This window comes from Bacillus rossius (genome assembly GCF_032445375.1).
Source record: "Bacillus rossius redtenbacheri isolate Brsri chromosome 4 unlocalized genomic scaffold, Brsri_v3 Brsri_v3_scf4_2, whole genome shotgun sequence".
In the NCBI taxonomy this organism is placed as follows: Eukaryota; Metazoa; Arthropoda; class Insecta; order Phasmatodea; family Bacillidae; genus Bacillus; species Bacillus rossius.
The window spans coordinates 7,919,439-7,942,843 of record NW_026962011.1 but is presented as its reverse complement, the minus strand read 5'-3'; the positions used below and the strand labels follow the sequence as shown (position 1 = coordinate 7,942,843).

The window sequence follows — 23,405 nt, the reverse complement described above, 5'->3', positions numbered from 1 at the left end:
ATCCTGTAGTAGAATAGAAATTATGTAATAAATATTATGTTTGTAAAAGAACTCACAGTGTTTTATTTTTGAACCTGTAATTTTTGATGTATTTTTAAATATATTATTTTTTATATCGGCCAGAGATCGAACCAAGGACAGGAATCGATCGAATCAATATGTTAATTAATGAGTGAATTATTTAATTAATTTTAAATTTTTTTTCCATTAAAATTGGATTATAAATACAAATATCCAAGATGACGGTCGTACTGGCTTATAGGGTGATGGTTCATTTGGAAACTTTGCTTCTTTTAGGACTTTGATCATTATTTATTAAAATTATTATTTTTTCATAAAATTAAATTTTTTGCATCGTCTAGGGATCGGACCAAAGACGGGATTTGATCGAATCAATCAGTATATTTATTGGCAAATAGTTTAATGAATTTTGAAATATTTCCAGATTTTCTAACATAAAAAATACGGATTTCTAAGATGGCGTCTAATTTTAAAGATGGCGACCATAACGATAATTGCAACATTAATAGAATCCAATATGGCGGTCGTAACGTAAAGTGTAAGAATGACATGGTACTCAACCAAGATGGCGGGTGTAATGAAATATGCAACATTTATATAATCCAAGATTGTGACCGTAACGATAACTGCAACAGTGGTTTTTAAGATTTTTATTTAATTCGATTATTTAATTTTTTTATTGATTTTTATAATTTGACCCGATTTTCTAACATAAAAATTGCGGATTTGAATGATGGCGGGCGTAACGAAAATTGCAACGGTAAAGATCAAGGTCAAGGTCTAATTATTGAAAGTGGCTTACGAATGGCTTGTCTTCAGGACTCTTAAGCAGCTTTTAGGAAGAGTCGAATTTTAAATTTTTTTAAAATTAAATCGGGAACTTTTCTCTCGAAAACGGGAAATTTTCCCTCGAAAACGGGAATTTTTCCCTCAAAACGGGAATTTTTGAGTAATTTTAAGTCATTTTTGAGGAATTTTGAGGAATTTTGGAGTCAAAAATGGCCGCCGTGACGTCACAAATCCAAGATGGTGGCTCGGCACCTCGCACCTCAGCCTGAAGCCTGTGCCAGTAGGAACCAAAACGTACTACTCTTGTATTACATTCCCATATATAAGGTTTAGGTTACATACACCCACAGGGCCGGATTTAGAGGGCTGGAGGTCTCGGGGCAACAGAGGAGCGGAGGCCCCCTGGCCCCAAATTATTTTCCAAATAAAATTAACAGTTTTTTCTGTCGAGTTTTCCAATAAATAATTTATTGTAAATCAAGTAGATTCTCTTAGTATTTAAAAAACATACATAAAGAATTATATGAAATTAAAAATGAAAATAAATCTCTATTGTGGGGGCCCTCCGTTTGTGGAGGCCCCGGGGCTTTCGCCCCGCTTGCCCTCCCCTAAATCCGGCCCTGAACACCCATTATACCATCAGTTCCATAACACTTTGTGTAACATTTGTTATTCCATGATATTATGCCGCATATCAGCGACTTCTCTGCACAGTTTTAACTTTTTCATTTATTCAAGACATTAAAAAGCAATAAGAGACTCAGATTTAAAAAAAAATTTCTACTCTTCTTACGGGGACCATCCCAATTTAAACTTTACCCAGTCGGTAGCAGCCGGCTAGTGCTACAGTACAGAGCGGCCGAATGCGCTACACCATCCCACGCTGGGTTAGCAGCGTTTCCTCACGTACAGCTTCAGGTGACCCGTGCAGGCAGTCACGCCTTCCTATGGTTAGATTAGGCATGCCTGCTAAGACACCGGCGTAGCGCTCCGATACGCCCGCCGTACCTGAACACAACCGGCACAGCACAGCACCATCTCTCGCGCCCCTCACCCTCCACATCCTTATTGTCCAACGAAGCCAGTGCTGTGCTGAGTGATTTCATTTCCACCTCCCACGAGTCCTAGTATCGCCCGTCATCTTGATGCTATTCCCCCCTGCTTGGCCTTTGCTCTAGAGCCTCTTGCATGGTCTAACTCCCGTCTATCTGCAGCACCACGCCACCTCCACCGGTTCCTTGGATTGCTGTATGTCCGAGCCACTTCTAGTTCTTGAAGTCTCCTATGGCGGCGCCCTTCCCTGGCCGAGGCCACTTCTTCCCCTCTTTAGGCCTTCTGTAGACCATGAGCATATATTAGCAGCTAGGATAATGGGAGACCCTAAGGTCAACATTAACTACCTCATAGAGCCGGATAACACTTAAGATTGAAGACATTCCTGGTCACCCTAAGCATTGCAAGGTTCGGCGAGGTTGTGCCAGTCAGAGTGGCCAACCATCAACTCCCATCAAGGGTTATTAAACAGGGAGACTCAATTGCTAGCTGAAAACCAGTCTCATGGGTAGGCCGGTGTGGGTCTTCCTCACCTATTAGATGTGATGCGTATCCACTGAATCCAAAACTAGAACATCTACTAATGCGTTCCCAAAATAATCTAACTGATGGAGGAATAGAAAAAGTAAAGGTTTTTCTCGTAAGCAACAAGGATGTATTTTCCTTACAGGATACTGACATTGGGAGAATAAGCCTTGTCTACCATAGCATCAACACAGATGATGCATAGCCAATCCGACAGGAACCTAGGCGACTGCCTCTAGCAAAGCAGGAAGAAGCAGAGAAGTTGATCACGGGTATGATGGTGGGTGGTGTAATAGAACCATCAGTTGGTCCTTGGGTTTCCCCAGTTGCTTTAGTGGTGAAGAAGGATGGCCAACTGAGATTCTGTGTGGACAACCAGAAGCTGAAATACTTCACCAAAAAGAACAGCTACCTCCTCCCATGTATCTATAACACTTTTGATACACTCTCTGACACCAGATGATTCTCTACAATATACCTGAAAAGTTGTTGCTAGCAAGTGGAGCTACACCCCGAGGATAAGGAGAAGACTGTTTACACAACAGGTGTGTTACCATTCGGGTTATGTAATGCTCCTGCAAGGTTTGAGAGATTGATGGAACTCTTCTTGCATGGCTTGACTTGGAAAACATGCCTAGTATATCTGGACGACATTATTGTAGTAGGTAATACAGTGAAGGAACATTTTCGAAATCTCCAGGATGTATTCAACAGGCTTCGCCATGCCCAACTTAAGTTAAGACTTAAGAAGTGCTTTTCGTTCCAGCAAGAGGTAACATTCCTGGGGCATATTGTATTACAGGATGGATTGTGAACCGATTCTGATAAGATCCAGTCTGTTGACTATTGGAGCCAATGAATATTGGAGCCAATGAATTATGGAACTACAAACTGATAGATTCATAGACTGATGGAGACATTGTGCCATTGCACATTTTTAGTAATGCGCATGCTCACTTTATCTATTTTATAGTTCTTGTTTTTATTTTATTTTGTATAGCAAACTGGGAGCCATAATTTTTTTTATTCTTGAATTTGTAAATCATCTTGTAACCAACAATTTCAGCATAATTTATATTTATAAAAAAACAAGTTTCTGTGTTAAAATTCTTATATTAGTTTTACAACAAAATAATTTTACTTTTGTCCATAATGAATGTTGATTTGGGAAACCGCACTATAGTGTAACTCTATTTGTTTTACATGTGCAGTCTTTCATGTCTCAACTCTATGGTCATCTTCAGTTGCACAAAATAATACGTCTTTCTTTTTGAAGCATATCGGCCATGATGTAACTGTTTCTAGCTTCGGCCGTTTCTTAATCTGTTGACATCAATGTCTTAATTAATTCTCCGTACACCGCAAGTGGTGAGTAAATTCGTATATTCCTTCAAGAATATGTGGAAATGATATTTGGTTCAACTATCTTATTTTGTAATACATTTATGTACAGTGTGTGTGCGGAAGGCGTGGGTGGCCATGGGCGCGATTACTTCGTGACACACAATTTCTTCGTCACCTGAGTCATGGTGCTCCTCAGTGCCTGATGCAGCTCGTCTAATCAGGAAAGATCTTCTTTGTTACTTTCTGCATGCAGAAGAGCAACCATGAGCCACCACATATCGAAAGAGAAAATTTTAACCTAGCATTTTCGGCATTGTTTTGGACTAATAATTTATTTATTTTTTTTCACTCAACCCATGTAATTTTTAACCTATGTAATTCTTAACATCAAAATCAATGTGTTTAACTTAAGTATCTAAAGAGGCCCCTTATCTTAACATTTACTTTTACTATCAGTATGACTGTATACTCATCAATTGATATTAACCTTGTTATTATTATTTAAAGTAAAAGAATTTAAAGAAAAAAAATATAATGAACAGAGAAACGATATTGTTGTATTCATTTAACTAAAACCACTGTTTGTATTAATTTTGATTAGTATATATTTAACTATTTTATCCTGTAATATGGCCTCCCCAGTTGGCTCAAGGTTCTCATGATTTTCTACATGCCTAACAAAGCACCATTGAGCCCGTTCCACATGCTTGCACTATTGACATCTGTGCCTCCTTGGTATTTGGCCAGGTTGAGGTAGAGAGGGCGGCAGAACATTATATCCTAACTTAACATTGACGATCGCATTCTACCAAGTTGCATGTACCTGAGAAGGTACCTCCTTTTCGTTAAATAAGCTTTCGTTTTGTAGAATGTGCTTCCTTTTAATTGATGGTGTGTCCAAAATGAGCTGCCTTTACGTTGAGGGTGCTTCTTTTTTGTTGATTGCGGGTAGTGAAATAAGCAGTGAATGAATATTTACTAGTTCAAAACCTCTTGGTGTTACTAAAATATTTTTCAAGGTCACTTGGTCCTGTAGTATGTATAAAAATGTCACGATGGTCTAATTGAATATAATTAGCTAACGACGAAGAAGGTCATGCGGTCCGGAAATGACTAGCATATACGTCTGATATTGTTTATGAGATTGTCTCATGGACCAGAGACACTTGGTCTGTATGTATGGATGGCTTTGTACATGAACAGTTTATAGGTTATCGAACAATTAGACTTACATGTTAGGCTAATAGGTACTGTATTTAATTGGTTGGTCAGGTATATTGACTTGAGTTGTTTTTCGTAGAGTGAATGATTAATAAACTCCGCGAAAGGTAATGGAAAACAGAATTTAAAATTTATTTAATTTTAGTTACAACTGTCACTGGTCAAGAATCGAACCAAAGACAGGAACTTATCTAATCAATTTAAAAATTAATAATTGATTTTTTCGGTGAATTTTGGAATTTTCCCCGCATTTCTAGCTAAATAATTACATGATTTCAAGATGGCGCCCAAATTTCAAGATGGCGGGAACCTCGGTAATAATAAATTATTACTGCACTGTAGCGGGTTAGAAACAACTAGCATGAAGGTAAGACGAGTACACAAACAAGATGGTGTCCTCCAGCAGACAAAAACAAGATGGTGGCAATGACCACTAGCAGGTGGTAGCTCCTGGTAGCATGTACTGAACATAAAATTTCGGACCCATGATGGTCGTCAAGGTCAAAGTCAAAAATTAAGGTCAAGGTCAAATTTCAAGGTCAATGTCAAATTTCAAGGTCATGGTCAAATTTCAAGGTCAAGGTCAAAGTTCAAGGTCAAAGTTCAAGGTCAAGGTTCAATGCCAACAGTTGAAGACAAAGGTATGGTGACCAGAAAATTATACTAACATGGTATCAGCACACTCTAACAGACAAAAACAAGATGGTGGTCTCCAGCGGATGAAGACAAGATGGCGGACGTCGTCATACCAGCTGACGGTATATACCTGTATACTTTGGTATTGGTGGTGGTAGATCAGTCTGTAGGTGGCTTCTGTGGAGGAAGTATCTGGTTTTTTTTTTTGCTCTTAGCGGTTTCGAACCAAGGACAGGAATCGAACTAATTAATCGGTATTCTAATAAGTAATTTTTTTTATGAATTTTGGAATTTTTCTCGTATCTCTAGCATTATAAGTATGGATTTTGAAGATGGCGGCCGTCATGAAAAGTGCAACGGTTTTTTTAAGGATATTTATTATTTAATTCGTTTGATTAATTTTTTTAATGATTTTTAAATTTTTTCCCGATTTTCTAACATAAAAATTACAGATTTTCAAGATGGCGGACATGACGTCATACTACCTGATGATTTATGCTTTTAAATAAGTAGTTGGGGGTCAGTCTGTCTGCACCCACCACGGGAGAAGGATCGGTCACCATTTTTATTTATTTTTTTGCCCTCATCGGGTTCGAACCGAGGACTCCGAGCTCCATGTCGTAAATGTTTGTTTTTTAAATATTTTTTATTAAAATTTTAATAATTGAATTCTTTTATAAGTTTTAATTTTTTCATTAAAATCGGATAATAAATAAAAAGTTAAAGATGGCGGCCGTAACGAAAATTGCAACGGTGACGTCATACTTCAAAATGGCGGAAAACACAACGCCGGAAATTTCGAGAAAACAAAATAACGTCATCCAAAATGGCCGCCGGGTTAAAGGTCAAAGGTCAAGGTCACGGTCATCCAAGATTACCGCCGTGACGTCACAATCCAATATGGCGGTCGACACCACAGACACCACACCCAGAAGCCAGTTTCCGGAGCCCCATTTACATACTACTGAGGACAATAAATAATCTATATGGACTTCATCATGTGAGACTTTCTTTCAATACCTCAAGGAATCCCTGTGTACGAGCCCCATACACCCCAAAAACATGGAGAGTATATCCTCGACACAGATGCAAGCGGAGATGGGTTGGGTGCTGTACTTTCCCAGGATCAAGATATAAATTAAAGAGTAATAGCATAATGCAGCAAGGTTTTGTCTAAGCCTGAACTCAACTATTGTGTCACATGACGAGTACTCTTGACTGTAGTGAAGTCTCTGCAACATATCCACACATATTTATATGGGAGAAAATTCAAATTACGCACTGACCATGTCGCACTTAATTGGCTACTACAGTTCAAGAATCCAGAGGGATAACTTGCTAGGTGGATACAGCAATATGGTTGTCGGATAGAACACAGGAAAGCCTGAATTCACAACAATGCTTATTCTCTCTCCCGCAGACCTTGCAAGGTAGACTGCAAACATTGCAATAGGGCGGAGAAAAATGAGGGGATCAAAGATGTTCGGCGAACAAGATTACTAACGAAAAGATAAATGGGATAATGCCAGCTTGAAAGCATCACAGTGACAAGATCCTGTCTTGGCACCCATTATAAGCTGGATAGAGAATGGTACTGGGAGTCCAATATGGCATGAGATCTCCAGTGATGGAAGGGCTGTGAAAGCTTACTGGGGAAAGTGGGATTCTTTGAGAATGGTGAATGGGCTGCTCATGAGGGCACGGGAGAGTCCAAATGGAAAAGTAGTTACCATGCAACTTCTCTTCGTAACAATACGAATAATAAGAACGCATAGTTTTCAACAAGATTCATTTTCTTGATGTAACAATAAGACAAGCTATTTTTGTTGAAAGTGTATGTTTAATTTCAGATAGTTGTAGTAATAATGCCTGCCCGGTATGCAGACAGCAATGTTAAGGAGCTTGTATTTTTTCGCAAAAAATTTCTGCACACTCTTTAGAATAAATTACAGTAAGCCCTCGCCATTGGTTTTAGCCTGCAAGAGAGGTCAATACGTCATTTGACCTTGTTAATCAGAACACTATTTCTTCCGTAACGAATGGCTGTATTTCGTGAGCCGATAATAGACATGTGTTTGGCATAAACTCAACTAATCTCGGAACACAGATATTAATAAAAGGTCAAATTATTACAAATTAATGGTAAAAAAATTAAGAGTTAATTTTATCGCCTTGTCACTCCAACAAAAAAAATCAATTATCTTAAATAAATAACCCAATAAATATAATTAAAAAATAAAAATCTCCAGCGTCTTCTCATCTTATAAAAAATGTAGGCATTTTAATTATGAATTTAAATTCAAAGAATTCTGAGAATTGTCCCAAAATCTTTTCGCGAAAAAATACATGGCCCTAGTAATACTGCGTTACATGAGCATAAATCTCAAAATGTTAAAAGTAAATTTATTTAAAAAAAAAAAAAAAAAAAATCTTTGTTAGTGATTCTCACCTCGACAAGCTAATTTAACTAACAGAAAGAAGCTTTTAATCCTCCAGATACGGTTCGCGAAACATGTGCACTATCTAAAGAACTTACGCTAAACATGTAGTTTGGAACCACAGCTAGCACGCGATTACATTCAAGGTCACCTTTTCTCTCTCGCAAAGAAGAACACAGTTGTATTGCGTGAGACTTAATCCGCCCGAAGATTTGAGCAAAGCCAGCCCATCAAAGCGCACGTGGTCGGCGGGACGCTACTCCGTGTTCGATGGCAGATGTCACGGCGGTATATAAGGTCCTCCGCGGCTCGGTGCCGGCATCGTTGGGAGACCACACGATCCTTCACCAGACACCTCCTGGCCCCTGCCGGAACACACCATGATGCACCTCGTGCTGTTGGCAGCCCTGGCGGCTTATGGCGTCGTCGCTGTGCCGATCCAGGCAGAGCATGACCTGGGCAACATCGTGTTCGCCAGTGTGGTGAGCAAGTCGCAGACATTCCTTTACTTTCACTGCGGAAGTTAGATTAACTGACATGGCCAATTGCTAGGGTGATCAGTACTTTTGGCTGTTGAGAAGCAATATCTCTGGTTCGTTTTCAAAATGTACTAAATAATTTTTTTTCTACGTGTACAAAATTTCGCTCTCAAATTCATAACTGGGTATTGTGATATCCAGTCTCTTCTGTACTGTGCAGTAGGCTATAACAAACAAATGCTTAGGCCTAATCATGTAGTTTCGTCTGTCGAACAATCACGTTGTGCCGTGGTCATTCCGGAGCCGATTTCTGAGGATTTAAATGATTGAGAATGATCAATCAGTCATTAACATTATTTTTATAATACAGAAAGTAAAAATGCCAAGATACGATGGAAGAAGCTCATCGTGTCTCTCAATTTCCCCTCATGGAATTTAGTCTAAATCAGAATAATTTGAGTCGTATTGTATATTCTAAATGAACTAATAGTTTGAGAAGTGTAGAAATGTTTAAAAAACGAGAAATGACAGGTAAGTATAGATTAATGCTAATAAAAATAAAATTTGGATAATTATATTATTTACTTTTCTCCTACCACATACCTTATTTAACTAATTTTTATTATGTTGTAAAATCTTAAACTCGTTTTTTCGACTCAATGAATATTTGCCATTTATAAAAAATATAATACAGTAAAACCATTTTACAATGTAGATTGAAGCATGATGAATATCTATTACATATTATGTATTTAAAGTGTTCGTTATTGCATTTTTAATATATAAATGCTTAATAGTAGTTGTTCAACATGGTCTTAAAAGTTCACAGTTTCTTTGATTCGGCTAAATTAAGCCATGTTCTCATACTTTTAAAGATAAATATTGTGACGATATGCCTAAATCTGCAATTTCCTTGAAAATGATTAAAATATATAAATTTTTATAATTTTTTAATTAATTTTCGATTTAGAACTATTTTAATAGGCGATTATATACACAATAAAAACCTAAACTTTTTAAAAATAAAATTTTTGTAGAACAAATATTTTTCATCCATTAAAAAGGAAAGAAAGGAAGTGCTGAAAAAATATTTAGAACAATAAGATCAATTAAGCCACAGATATAAACTGCTTAAACAATAATTAATAAACTTCAATGTATGCTTAAGTTGTAAAACTTAGCAAATTATTTAATTCTTTTTCAGTTATTCCGACATGGTGACAGGGCACCAACATCGTCCTACCCCAACGATCCTTACAACGATGTCGCTAAATACTGGCCGAGGGGATATGGTCAGTTGAGCGAGGTAAAGTATTCTCTGGTTCCATTAAATAATTTACAAGGTTTTGGTGGTTCTTAGAATTATTTACAGTTTTAAATTATCATTAATGACAGGTGGTTGATCATAAATGATGGATTAATATTGTGACACATATTTCTATTTATTTACATATATATCCGGTAATGTGATTTGTATAATAAATAAAGGAATTGGCTATATTTTCGATTTAAATTCCAGGCTAAATACGCTTTTAAGGTTATGCATTAGCTTTAGATCTATTGACTCTTTAATTTATCATTGAGTGTAATTTAATATTTTTAGTAACTTGTTAGTCTGAAACTTATTTTAACCAATCCAGCTTTGGACTTATGACAGTGCAAAAAACAACACATTGTCATATTTTTTTAGTTTCCTAAATTTTTGTTGCGAAAAAATATATACTATCGCTTCCCTTAGCATTAATAACTGTTTGTATTAATAATGTAGAGTATCAAAAACTAATTAAATGCTTTTTTTAACAATATTTCTTACAAACCATAATAGATGTCAAAATATTTTCAACAACATAATTTGCAAAAAATTGCCATGGAAAAGAAAGACAAATAATATTTAAATGTTTACTAGGAACAAATATGGGGACTGGAAAATAAATGTGTTAGATAAAAATGTTACAGCTTTAAGTTATCTACATACACCCCTAAAACATTCAATTTATTATTTGGTATGAAAAACTTAAATTTGCAACATTTTTAAAATTAATCAGTATATTCTGGAGTCCAATGAATTTTTATTTCCCTTAAGCTTAAATTTTCAATTGATTATTTTATGTTAGAAATACTTATAATTTTAAGAATATATAACACACCAAGGGTAGTTGCAATGTTACCCAACACTAATCCTGTTGTTAAAACAATCGGAGCTAAGAACTAAAAGCAGGCTGGCCAACGACGTAATTGAATAAATCCCACAGATCGGTGAAGAGCAGCACTACAGGCTGGGCTCGTACCTCAGACAGAGATACTCTGACCTGCTGCCTCTGACGTACAACACCAATGACACCTACATCAGGAGCACGGATGTGGACCGTACCCTGGTGAGCGCCCGTTGTAACCTGGAGGGACTGTACCCGCCGACAGAGAGGACCTTGAGCCAGCCCAGCATCAGGTTCCAGGCCATCCCCATACACACCGAGACTTCGTCGAATGATGATGTAAATATACAGGACAACTTGCAAAGCATTATTTTACGATATAATTAAATTGAACTTTGTTCGGTATCTTCTTACAGCGTGATTCAAAGGAGCTGTAAATACTTACATACGTTTCTTTTTCCAATTATATTTGTTAACAATTAATATTTAGAAAATTGTCCCTTGATTTATATACTGTCTTTTTTTTTCTTTTCTTGCCAACCGGCAAATTATTTGAGAAGAATTTCGAAATTCTATCTTTTTTATACATTTTTAATAAATGTTAAGAAATGACGTAAAGAAAAAAGGTTTATAACACTAAATAATTTTTTCTTCAAATTTGCTAAATACATGATGCTAAAAATAATAGTAGGTATCCTGTCACTCGGATTACAATAAAAAATATTTAGTAGGTACCTATCAATTATATTAGTTATTTTGTAAACATTTATGCAATTAATTAATGTTCCAGCTAATTGTTCCGTTCTACAACTGTGCCAAATACACCACCCTGTCTTCCTATTTGAAACTGACGGACGAGTACCAATGCGTTGTCAATGCAACAGCCCAGGTGCTGGAAGAAGTCGCAGAATTCGCTGGAACAACTACTTCATCTGCTTCGGGGTTGCACGATGTTCTTTTCATTGAGGTAAAAACTGCTGCGTAATGCCATTAACGTTTGCCTTTTTATCATTACTTTTTTAGCTGCATTTAATTTCATACTTGCATCAAGCTAAGGAAGCCTTGGCTTATATTTTCAGGTTATTTCATCATTTATAAACATATTGTTTTTAATATGCTAAAATGTTTTTTACCTACTTCAACCGATATGCACATGTTTACAGGAGCTGTACAATTTAACATTACCTGACTGGGTTAAACCATACTACCCGCAGCCACTGAGGAATATAGAACTGCTAGAAGGATTTATTTCTGCAGCTGGAACTACACAACTCCAAAGACTATCTGCTGGTAATGGTTTTAAGTAAATAAAGGCTTGAATAAAGTAAAAAAAAAAATATTTACTATATATAAAGTTAAATTATTTGCATTTTAACATGTTAAAATGTTTGAAACTCTGGAACGTTCTATCTATTATATCATAAAAATAATTTTTTACGAGTTTGATAAGACTAATCAAAATATCATAATATTTGTTTGATAATAAATATGTTAAATGATGTGATCCCGTGTTTATGGGCATTATATAATTCTTCAGACTCCACAGCTAAAATTTAATGACAGTATTTCGCCTTTTGCAGGACCAGTGTTGAAGCAGATGATCGAAAATATGCAGAACAAACTAAACGGCACCCTCAGCCCTGATCGCAAACTCTACATATACTCAGCCCATGACAGCAATGTAGTCAACTTGCTCCAGGCTTTGAAGGTGTTCAACGGACAACTGGTCCCGTACGCATCAGCCGTCATCATAGAGCTCAGGGAGAAGTTGGGAAGTCCATACGTCACGGTGAGGAATATCTCGGAGCTATTGTGCTGTGGGATCTCCAAGCGAGCAGGCACAGTGAGGTGTGATGTGGTTGTTGTATCGGCAGGTGTCGTACAAGAACAGCACCGAGACAGAGCCCTACCTGCTCCAGCTGCCGGGATGTGCTCACCTGTGTCCTCTGGACAGATTCGTAGAGCTGACCAAGGAGGTCGTACCTGACGACGAGGCCACTGAATGCGCGGAGGCCGTGGAGGAAGGAGAAACAATGGATTTCCAGGTTCCATCTGCAGGTGAGTCCCTTACCTCTGTTATTCTTTTATATATTTTTACTTCTCTCAGTTAACTTTGAAAGTAACTAACTTACGATAGTAGGAGAATAATACTGCATAAAATTTGATTGATGATTTCTTAATTACTCAGTTCTGAGTAGCATCTCCAATTTGAAAATATCAAAGAAACTAAAGTTTATATTGCAGGGTGATTTGGCAATTTTTAATTTTTTACCTTCCACAGAATAGTGTTTAAGGGCTTATACAATATCCAGAACTTTGTTCTCGCTAGTGTTCTGGCCAGGAATCTAACCCAGATAACAATCCTCATCAACCAGATAATCTTCTCTACTAGACGAAATCGGTGTGCATTTATTAAATAAGTGCAAGATAAAAAGTTTTATATATAAAATATTTTTTTTTACGTTTAGCTTAAAATAGTTAAAATTGCGAGTAATAAATTATTTGGGTGATATGTTTACATATAAATTTTTATTTATTTATTTCTGGATAAATAATAAATATGTGATCCCGAAATTAATTGAACCTTTTGAAATTTATAGTTTGAGTTGAAAGGTAAAAATTATATAGGTACCTACGTGGGAAAACAAATAAATATGTGCTTATCATAGAGGAGAGGGCAGATATTTTGAATGAGGTTAAAGAAAATAAATACATTTTTTTTATTGAATTTGAGCACGTAAATATGTCAATTTAAGTAAGACAGTACGGTGAAATCTGTTAACATTTACAAACGCTAGCAAATGTGTGGCACATGTAAGATAGCAGATATACAATGTGTAGTTAACCGGAAATTAAAATGTCATATATGTAATAGGAACAAAACTTACTGACAAACGTCAAACTTTAGGGAGCAGGAGGCTTGACCGAATCCTTATCACAATATTTTAAATAAACATACCATTCAGTTATTTCTATTGCAATTCATGAAAATCTTTGTAGTACGATTATCATGTTTATTTTTTTTTTTTTGTGGTGAATATTCTTTGAGAATCATAGCTTATGATTATTATATTATTTTTCCGTTTAGAACTTGTAAATAATATAATGGATTAAATATTATTTAATTATTGCGTTTCTTGATTGTTTTTTGCATGAAATATTACCAATGAATGAAACTTTATTTTTCCAGCCATTCTCCCAGAGTGGGAGCATTGCTTCAATGAACCCAAGATCCTGTTTGGATTCAAGCACCATGTCATCTCCTTCAAAATACCTTTCTTCAAACTTCTGTAACAGCAAAGTTTCCTCTCAGAAGATTGCTTCTGATGTAACATCATGAAAATAAACAGTTGAAATGATCTTTAGTGTTGGTGTTTTTAAACTTACCCACATTTGTAAGTCCTTACACATACCATTGCGTGTTCAGTGTTCAGTCGTTAGCTTTCCACGGTAGAAGTTCTGGCTCTGACAAATCATAAAGAAACTTTAATGTAGGTGGTATTGTGAGTACAAAAAGTTATTTTATTATATTTTTTTATCGGTTCTCTCCCGTTTCCTGCGCAGGCTTCAACTCACACCTGTAAAATATCATCTCCATCTGATTCATTTTTCTTGGTGGAGCAATTAAGATCTCTATGTATAAAATTTGGGCTTTAACTTAACTGAGATCTGATTTACTACTTGTGTTTTGTCGTGTATCAAGCGGGGAACAATGCAATGCAATGGGGGGAATTTTGCAATTCCTAACTTGCAAAATATTTCATTTTTGTTCAATTAATAATACGACCTATTTTTACTATTAAATTTAGATTCATAATTATCTCAAGACAAGTAAGTTCTCCCATCGTTAAATGTACTGTTTATTCGATTTATGATAAAACTATTAATATTTAAATTTTTCATTTTCATTGAATGTATGTGGCTATAGAATGTATACATGGTAGTTTACTACCGGATACTGTAAGATGTATTATTTCAGGGCCCTCTCTCTGGGTGCAGGAACACATGTGTACTCATGAGCTTGCTTGAACATTCGAATGGATTGCGTTTCAAAATGATTATGTCTTAAAATACATAGGTGTCAAAATCATCAACATAAACAAAAATGATGAGGTATTTTGTGGTTTTTGTGGATTGTGGGTGGGCTGAATGTGGATTGTGTTGATTGAATGTGGATAGTGTGTATATTTTGTGTGTATTATGTGTACGTTATGTGTGGAGTGTGGATTGAGTGTGGATTTTTTTAAAAACCTTTTGGAATTTTCTTAACATTTGTGGATTTTTTATCTATAAGGTTCATAAAAACACTGGTATAAGATAGAATCTCGAACTTACATACACTGAGGTACTTTAGGAATATACACTCAATATCAGATGTCTAAGCTGGTCAAATTTTCTAGCTAAGATAGCAGTATCCTCCCCATTGATATTATATATATATAGATATATATAGATATATATAGATAGATATATAGATAGACATTGAGAGAGATATAAAGGGATCGATAAAGTGATAAAGAAATAGAAAATTAGAGATTGTGATGCTTTGTATATATGTACCTACTTCAAACAAATTACAAACAAATTGAATGAGGCATTGCAACAAACGCATACCGGGAATTAGCTAGCTATTAAATAAAGATCATTTTACTTCACAGTCAAGTTTTGCTGTGGTTGTGTAAATATTTTCATTTGAAAAATATAGAGGCACTCTTAGTTCCATCCTAAATGCCTTCTATATTTATTACATCAAAAATGTGCTTCAGAGTAGTGTATAGTATCCGATTTTGGCAACTATGGTTTGCTCCATTTGGCTACAAATGTACCCTTGTAGCCCAATTGGCTACTTTAGTAGCCAGGCTACAAGGCTACATTTGTAACTAGATGGAGCCACATTCGATTATGACTGGCTAATATTCTAAGTATACTTAAAAGATAACTTAATACATTCCATATAAAAATATTGCTATATACTCGTACTTTAAATCCAATATGTAGTGTAATTTGTTGAGTTGCTGAGCTACTTAGACATTGTACTATTTCGATTCAAATATTTACTTTAGCTTGTCTTTTTTATTTTTTACTTGGCCGTATACTTTTATAATTTTCTAAACATCAGAGACTTTGTAATATAATTTATAAAGATTTGCGTTGTCTTTTCTTATAAGTGATCTTTTGACATCTTGATCATCTTTGATCTCTTGAATAGCTTTTATATAATACTTACTTTAAAAAAAAAATTTCTTATGAACACCTATATCAAATATCATGACAATTACAAAAACAATTAAAAACAAAGACAAGTTATCAGAATATATGGTAAAATGTTAATTTGTAATGCATTTTTGAACTTACAAGTTTCGAAAAATAATAATAATAACTTTATAAGAGTAGCCTACGCCTTTCAACGATGTCTCATTGGATCAGCGTCCCATGGTTGTATGATATAATTTATCATGTTAGTATTATATATAATTCAGTGATCAAATATCATACGGTAAATAATCATTTTATTGTCTGTAGTGTTAATTCTGTAGTTGGTATAACTTTCCCAATATTCTTGTAATAGGACTTTTCGTACGTGTAAATTTTTTTAAGTAATTCCGCACTGCAGGCCTAATGGTTTGGAGATGCTTGGCTTATATCTTGTCAACTTTTTTTTTTATTTGGACGTATTGCATTATAAGTATTGACGAAGAATCTCTCGTGATTCGGAGATGTTTGGCTTATATGCTTGGCATTTGACACTAATAATTAATTAAAATATTACTATTGGTTGAAAAGCATAAGAAGCAGAAATGGAAAAAAGAAGGCCCCATATGCATGGGCTAAATGCTTGTGGTTGTTTCTGTAGTAGTTTACAATTGAAGCGAATACAGCTTCCATGATAGGCAAAAGGACATTTAGTAAAAGATTTGTTTAGTTGGATAGCTGCCTTGTACACAGTCCTTACCCGTTGTGAGGATGATTAATATGCTAGTCAAAACGGAAATGTAAATAGTTTGCTAAAAAAATAACGTTTGTGTTGTTGGTATTTCCACGCCTAGGTCACCCACTTTTTATGCAGGATCTGAGTACTACGAAGTCCGCGACTTTAAATGTAAATTTTAATATTAATATTAATATTTTCCGTCAAATTTTCATTAAACTATTTTAAACAAATCACTAAGAATTTTTGGTTACTTCTAAATTAGTTAGTTTTTTAAATATATATGTATTTTAAATCTTGATTTTCAATAACTCACAAAAATTACCGCTTTAGGCCATAATTTGTATTTCATATTGTCGCTTTATTATATATTTTTTTTAGATGGATGTATATTTCCACTAAATAAAACAATTCCTCTACACCTAGGTATTCATTTCTAACACAAAACATTAAACTATCGGTACATACAAGCAAGTAATAATAAGTAGTTTTATTTATAGGAATCATTTAAGAATCGAACAAAAACCAAAAAATAATATTGTTTTTATTGAAATATTTCAAATGCATCTAAAACAACTACTTACTGCAATAAATAAAATAGTAAAAAAACATTTGACTTTTATAATCACTGCAATCAAAAATTTTGCTGGCAACAACATTCAAAATTTGTCAGTTATGAATGTGATATTATTCGAAATATAAACTTTCCACAAATGCTACTTCCTTCTTAGGAATTCGTCACGATTAAGTCAGGAAGTAAAGTTGATATATTGGTGGGCCATCAGCTATGGTTTGGAGTAAGTCTGTTGGGAGGCCGCGGTGAGAAGGTTGTGTAGGCCGTCTGGCTGTGACGTCACGCGGAATGGCCGCACATATTATGGCCGTGTCCGAATTCGCCTGAAGTATATATACTTATACATATTTGACTAAATTGAATTAAAAAAAAAATAATTTTTTGCCGATAATTCTTTCCGTATTTATGAGGCGGTAAAAATTACCTACTAAATTCAAGTACAAATTATTTTTTCCAAGTAAATTAATATGTTGAAAAAAATCTTTATTAACAATCTGTTTCGCTGGCTAATGCAGTTTGAAGAGGCCAAACATCAAACTCTTGCATATTCGCCAAGGCCAAGTAAAGTACTCAAGATCACAAATACACAACTGTGTGCTTGAATTCGGCATAAGACTGCATTCCATAGCGTTATTCTGCAAGTTAGTTTTGTTCTTAGTCTAGCCCTAAAAAAATAGCCCGAGTAAAAGTTTACCACACTCTTTTAGTTGTTTCAGAACTGTAAAGTAACTGTCCCTAGTATTTTCCTGGATCGTCACTTTGACTGGAAACACGTCATAAATTACGAGTTAAACTGAAAATTTTAATTACGAGAAGATATATTTATATAAATGAACTGGTTGAAATAAAATTCAACCCTCGTTGTTCCTAGAAATAAACACTATATAATACTGAGTAATACGAGTAATGAATGATTCGGAATTAGCATTCAAATGCTATGATGATGTTTGTAGGTGGGGCCACATTGTTTCTTGTTTGGTAAGAATTGTTACCACCAATTCTGACATATTGTAATCAGTATTCATGCAATTGAAGGGTAACTACTCATTAGCCAAGGTCATGAAAAAGTTAGATAAGTAAATATTAATGCTTGAAAGCAATAAATGCTTATTAAATGTGCGTTCGAAAACATCATTTTATTTTATCACATTCATGTTTTGAACTTTACGTGTAGTACTAATAACTTTGTAAAGCAGTCGTTGTCAAAATCGTGATAGTTAAAACATTTTTGAGCATACAAAGGATAAAATTCAAGTTTTTTTTTTTTATTAAAATGTAATAATTCCAGGGAAAAACAAAAAATTTACTCTCTCGTTATTTTTCTTTTCTTTTAAACAATTTACTCAACGCAAGTGATAGTTTATTTTTTTAATTACGGTTAAATTATACCTGTTCTGGTGCGGGTTAGTTCAGTGTTTGCTTTGCTCTGCTGTACTAGAGTTCTGATGAACGGTGGGGGACATTACTACCGCAACCTGATGGTCCCACCTGGGCCACCATTTTTGGCCTCGCGCGAGAAAGGACGCCAATCCCGGCCAGAGCAGCCGTACGTGAAAAAAAAACTCGTCACTATGAAGAAATAAACTACCCAGAGACTCGACAAGTTTTTAAGATTCTATTCCTAAAGTACATAACCTTCAATGACTCAATTTTTACACGCTTTATATTAGCTTCACCTGTATGTTTGTTTGTTTCTATGTTTGTAACCGACTCCTTTGGGTGCCATTTTGACCCACTTTAAACGGCCAGATTTCATTCAAACTTTGTAGATTTATCGAGGACCGATGACAATACACTAATCTGATAAGATTATTTTTACATTGTAGTCGCTGTAATATGGTAGCTAAAAAAATCACAAAAGCGTTTTTGAGGTCTATAAGGTGATTTTTTTTTAATGATATTGTTTTCTCAATTACACTAGGTAGGTTATGTAAGCGTAAGGATCAAATATCAAATCATCTTGTACTTTTATTTTGGTTATATGTTTTCCGCGGGCCTGGCACGCACGCAGCGGTGAAATAAACTTAGCATTGTGAAGAACCTAACAAATAGTACCTACATTTTTATGAATTTATTTATATATATGAGGTTCAATGGTTGAACTTTTAACATTTCAGTCAATATTATAATAAGTTGGCATTAATTTAAAGAAAACACCAGATATTAAATTTTAATCAGATGGGACAGTCCAATTTTCGCCACCACAGATATTTTGTTCCGACATAACTCTAGGTACGCATAGGTATGTATTGTAAGCGCATTAAATGTACATACATGTATCCATGTTAAACTGTCGTTGAGTAAACGTAATCAGCAGTGTTAAAATGTCAGAATACATATAAAATTTAACTTTTTAAAAGAATAATTTATAATAATCATCAGTAATTTGTTAAATGTTTTATCAATAATATTTAAATACAAAATACAATTTTACGAGTTCTCAAATCTACACGTACCTACACTTTTAAACACATCATTGCCAATTAAAGTTACATATTTTTATATACCATTTTCATTAGAAAATAAATTTGATTAAATTAAACGATCCACAGAAATCCATTAACAATACTAAATTATTAGGAAAACCTCAATTTAAATTGATAAATTAAATTAAATTCTAGAAGAGCAGAATTTTAGATTCTATTGAATCATTGATAAAATATTTTTTATAACTTACACCTATGTAGTGGACAGTACAGCAGGGATTTTATGAATGGAAGGTCATTTTACCAAAACTTTTCAAATGACAGTCACAGGTTTTAAAATGCAGAGCTCACTTTTTAAAATAAAGAAGAAACTTAATTAAACCACGCGAAAAATGTACTGTCTTCGCTAAAAATAGGCCAAATAGTTAGAAAAATAACCTCTTGTTTTTAACAAGGATTTTATAATAAAAGCTTTAGGAACATTTTTGCTTCTTTACGAAGTTAATATACATATGATTTTAGGGGAAGCCTTCATTTTACAGACGAGAGAGCCTCACCCGAAGTTCCCCGAAGTTCATGCTCGCTTTTTTTTCCGTTCTATCTCATTGTATAAACCGGTGTGGCATTAAATTTTGCGGTCGATTAGGATAGGTTAGATACATTATAAATACTTTAAAACCTTGTGGATGGTTGGTTATATTAGGTAAGTATAGCTACATTAAAAATACTGTAAAATCATTTTATGGTTGCTTAGCAAATAACTTTTTAATATGTAGCTATCCAGGGCTAGGAAAACGTTTACATGATTTCACAGTACCTTTTATGTAGCTATCCTAACCAAATCAACCGTCCACAATGTTTTAAAGTATTTATAATGTAGCTAACCTAACCTTTTACAATGAACAAAAAAAACCGAAGATGCACGATCGGGCGTTTGGCTCTCTCGTCTGTGAAAAAAAGGCTTCCCATGATTTTAGACCCTTATTGCTTATCTCTTTGGCTTATATCACCTACATAGAGTAATTAATGGGACAACCTCAAAATGTCTTCTCTATGGATTTGTTTGGCTGCCCTATTATAGCGACTGAAGTGAAAAAAATCTGAACAGTTGAATAAACAATTGGTAACAGAAGCGACAAAATGTGGTTTTATCTTTGGTTAGTGCGTACCAGCAATCTGATGCTCACGGGGCGTACACGAATGTAAATAAACAATGTTTTCCCATTGAAAGTAAGGGGCTTATGATTTAATGAACAGTTTGTGTGGTAGTAAATACAATAATTCGTCGTAATTTCACAAATATGTTTGAATTCATAGTTTTTAGAGTATTCATGCGTGATTACAATCAACATTATTCTTTTGTATTGGAATAAGTAAGCTAGTTCGTGCGCATTCTAACCTTGTGTTCCGTGATTCAGGGAATTGTGCAGTAAATGCCGAACAAATTTATTTCAGAAAGAATGCATAATTTTTTGTGTAACTCGTCGACATGTTATTAAATAATGATTGAAAGCCAGTAGGCGTCTTCTTGTCCATCTCGTTTGCTGGAAAGAATGCGTGATATTTGTGCAACTCTGTGCTTACTGCCATGCAACGTGTCTCGATGCCTTTATTTATTTATTTTTTGCCACAATGCACCTAAGACTACAGCAATCAAAATGTAGAGTGATTTTTGTCTATAATTTAATATGCCATTTATATTACAAATGCCACACTTAACATACGTGTGATTAATTTTCCTGTTGGCCTAATGTAATATTGTTGAGAGTGAATTTCTTTAAGTCGTTGCTTTTAATTGGCCCCTACGTTATGTAGTTAACACGTATAAAATATGTATTTACATACTTATAATAAACTTTGTAAATGCACATCATATCTAGGTATTTCTAATGTAGGCCTAAATAGTTACCTACTTTTTTTGGCTTGTTAAATAAGTAGAATCTCATAACACAAATTAATTTAACATTTAAGTTTACTTAACCATTTTCTTATTGACACTAACTGAAGAATCTTTCTTGTCTGTAATTTTTTTGCTCTTAATGGGAGGACAACATATCATTATGTCATTTTATTTAGCTTATTTTTTCCATATTGTCTTATCTTCTGTGTGTACACGTTTGTACAATGATATTAGACCTCAATACAAAACAAAAAAAAATTGGTTGTTTGTAAAGTCGGTTTACGGACGATAGTTTAACGTGACAACGTCATAACAAGACATTGATGAAACGATTGCATACTTTTATGAATAAAATTGAATCATTTTTATTGAATTACCACTATTTTGTATGGATACAAAGAAGGAGTGAAATGAAATCTACAATTTAATTGATACATTTACTTTTATTTGCACTCATTAATTCAAATAGGTTTATTAGTTTAACGAAGAGATTATTTAAACTGTAACTTTTATACATGTTTGCCATTTAACTTCAAGATCGTCGAGAATGTTTTACGCTTTTTCGCAATCACACATTTAACGACGAAGTTTGTTCGTCGTGAAATTAAACGTAGAATTTAATAAAAATTCTCTTGCAGTTAATTAAATAAGTATTACTAAGTTTAAGAAAGAATTTCGGCTTTAATCTCTAATCCAGACGCTCGTGGTGCGCTGGGGCCGAGATTAAAATTCTTCGAGAATATTTTACGTTTTTATAGCTTCCAGTGCTCAAAATGATGTGCAATTGTGGCCCCGGGCACGAAATTTTATTTTTAATTCATTAATAATAACGCCCCTCGCGATAAACAAAGGAAAATATGTATTAACGAGTGCCTGGTTGCTGCGGAAGCGGCTGGATTGCGCGATTCGTTCGGTTCGCGTCCGTCGCCGTAGATTACAGCACCGTAGGGGAATAATATTATTTCGTTTTTATAATACGATTTTATAACAAATGCGCATCCCAAATACACCAAAATTATGTATAATAAGTTACAATATTATTTAAAACATTGTGCAGAAGATCCCGAGCGTAATTTGAATTATTATGTGTAACTGTAAAACACCATTGTTCGTACAAAAACGTATTTGAAAATTTAACATTACTTTTAAATAACCGTACCGATTGTGCTGAAAATTGGTGGACAATCGTTCAATTACATACTATCTATTAATAATTCAAACGACGAAAACATGATTGAAAAGTCAAATCGATGGTTGTTCCAACCAAGTGGAAGAGAGATGCGGCGCAAGCGTACAATGAGCGTAACGGGACACATCGTAGTGGGACAATGTTCGTTACGGGACACTTTTTCGTGCGTGCAGCCGGCGTTCATCGATTTATTAGACGTTGTCACGTCAAAAAAAATCCTTGCATAATCTTAATCAATGTACGCAAATGTGAAGCATACATAATTAAATCATTTACAATGCCAGAATTCACTCGCAATCACTAACTAATACAGTACTTAATTCAAATCCGACTAAACTGCTATCCCAGCATTGGCTAAACGCGCCCCGAAAAGATGGCGACCGAAAAGTAAACAAAAGATGAGCGAATACGCGGGTAAACCCACTTTGTCGCTTCTGTTACCAATTGCTTATTCTGTGGTTATGTACCTTAAGGAACATAACCTTAAAAAATTGGTGAAGTTTGGTAAGGTAGGTAGTTTCTTCACGTTAATGAGTTTATTACAAACACGGCGTACTGCTGCTTGGCCGGAAGCCGGCGTCCCTTCTCGTGCGAGACCGAAGATGGCGGCCGTCAGTACCCATAGTTCCACCGTCTCTCCGGATCAGGTGTTGCAGCCCCGGGAGCGACTCGCGTGATGTCACGGCCGCCCCTCTCAACCCCCCCCCCCTCCCCAGCAGACCCGGCGG

At 34.9% G+C, this 23,405-nt stretch overlaps 1 protein-coding gene across 1 annotated transcript; it reads left to right on the top strand.

Moving 5' to 3' along the window:
* The first annotated feature begins 8,240 nt into the window (after positions 1–8,240).
* LOC134542307 (prostatic acid phosphatase-like) lies at positions 8,241–14,019 on the top strand. Its single transcript, XM_063386453.1, has 8 exons — positions 8,241–8,509; positions 9,711–9,812; positions 10,759–10,998; positions 11,450–11,626; positions 11,823–11,949; positions 12,240–12,448; positions 12,534–12,717; positions 13,850–14,019. Exons 1-8 carry the CDS (start codon positions 8,408–8,410, stop codon positions 13,951–13,953), a joined length of 1,245 nt encoding a protein of 414 aa, XP_063242523.1. The 5' UTR covers positions 8,241–8,407; the 3' UTR covers positions 13,954–14,019.
* Positions 14,020–23,405: the final 9,386 nt, after the last annotated feature.

Bases quoted from the DNA above. Each gene is read 5' to 3' on its own strand.
- LOC134542307 (XM_063386453.1), top strand. From the start codon at position 8,408: ATGATGCACCTCGTGCTGTTGGCAGCCCTGGCGGCTTATGGCGTCGTC. The intron at 8,510-9,710 runs GTGAGCAAGTCG...ATTCTTTTTCAG, and splicing joins ACATCGTGTTCGCCAGTGTG to TTATTCCGACATGGTGACAG. The intron at 12,718-13,849 runs GTGAGTCCCTTA...TTATTTTTCCAG, and splicing joins TTTCCAGGTTCCATCTGCAG to CCATTCTCCCAGAGTGGGAG.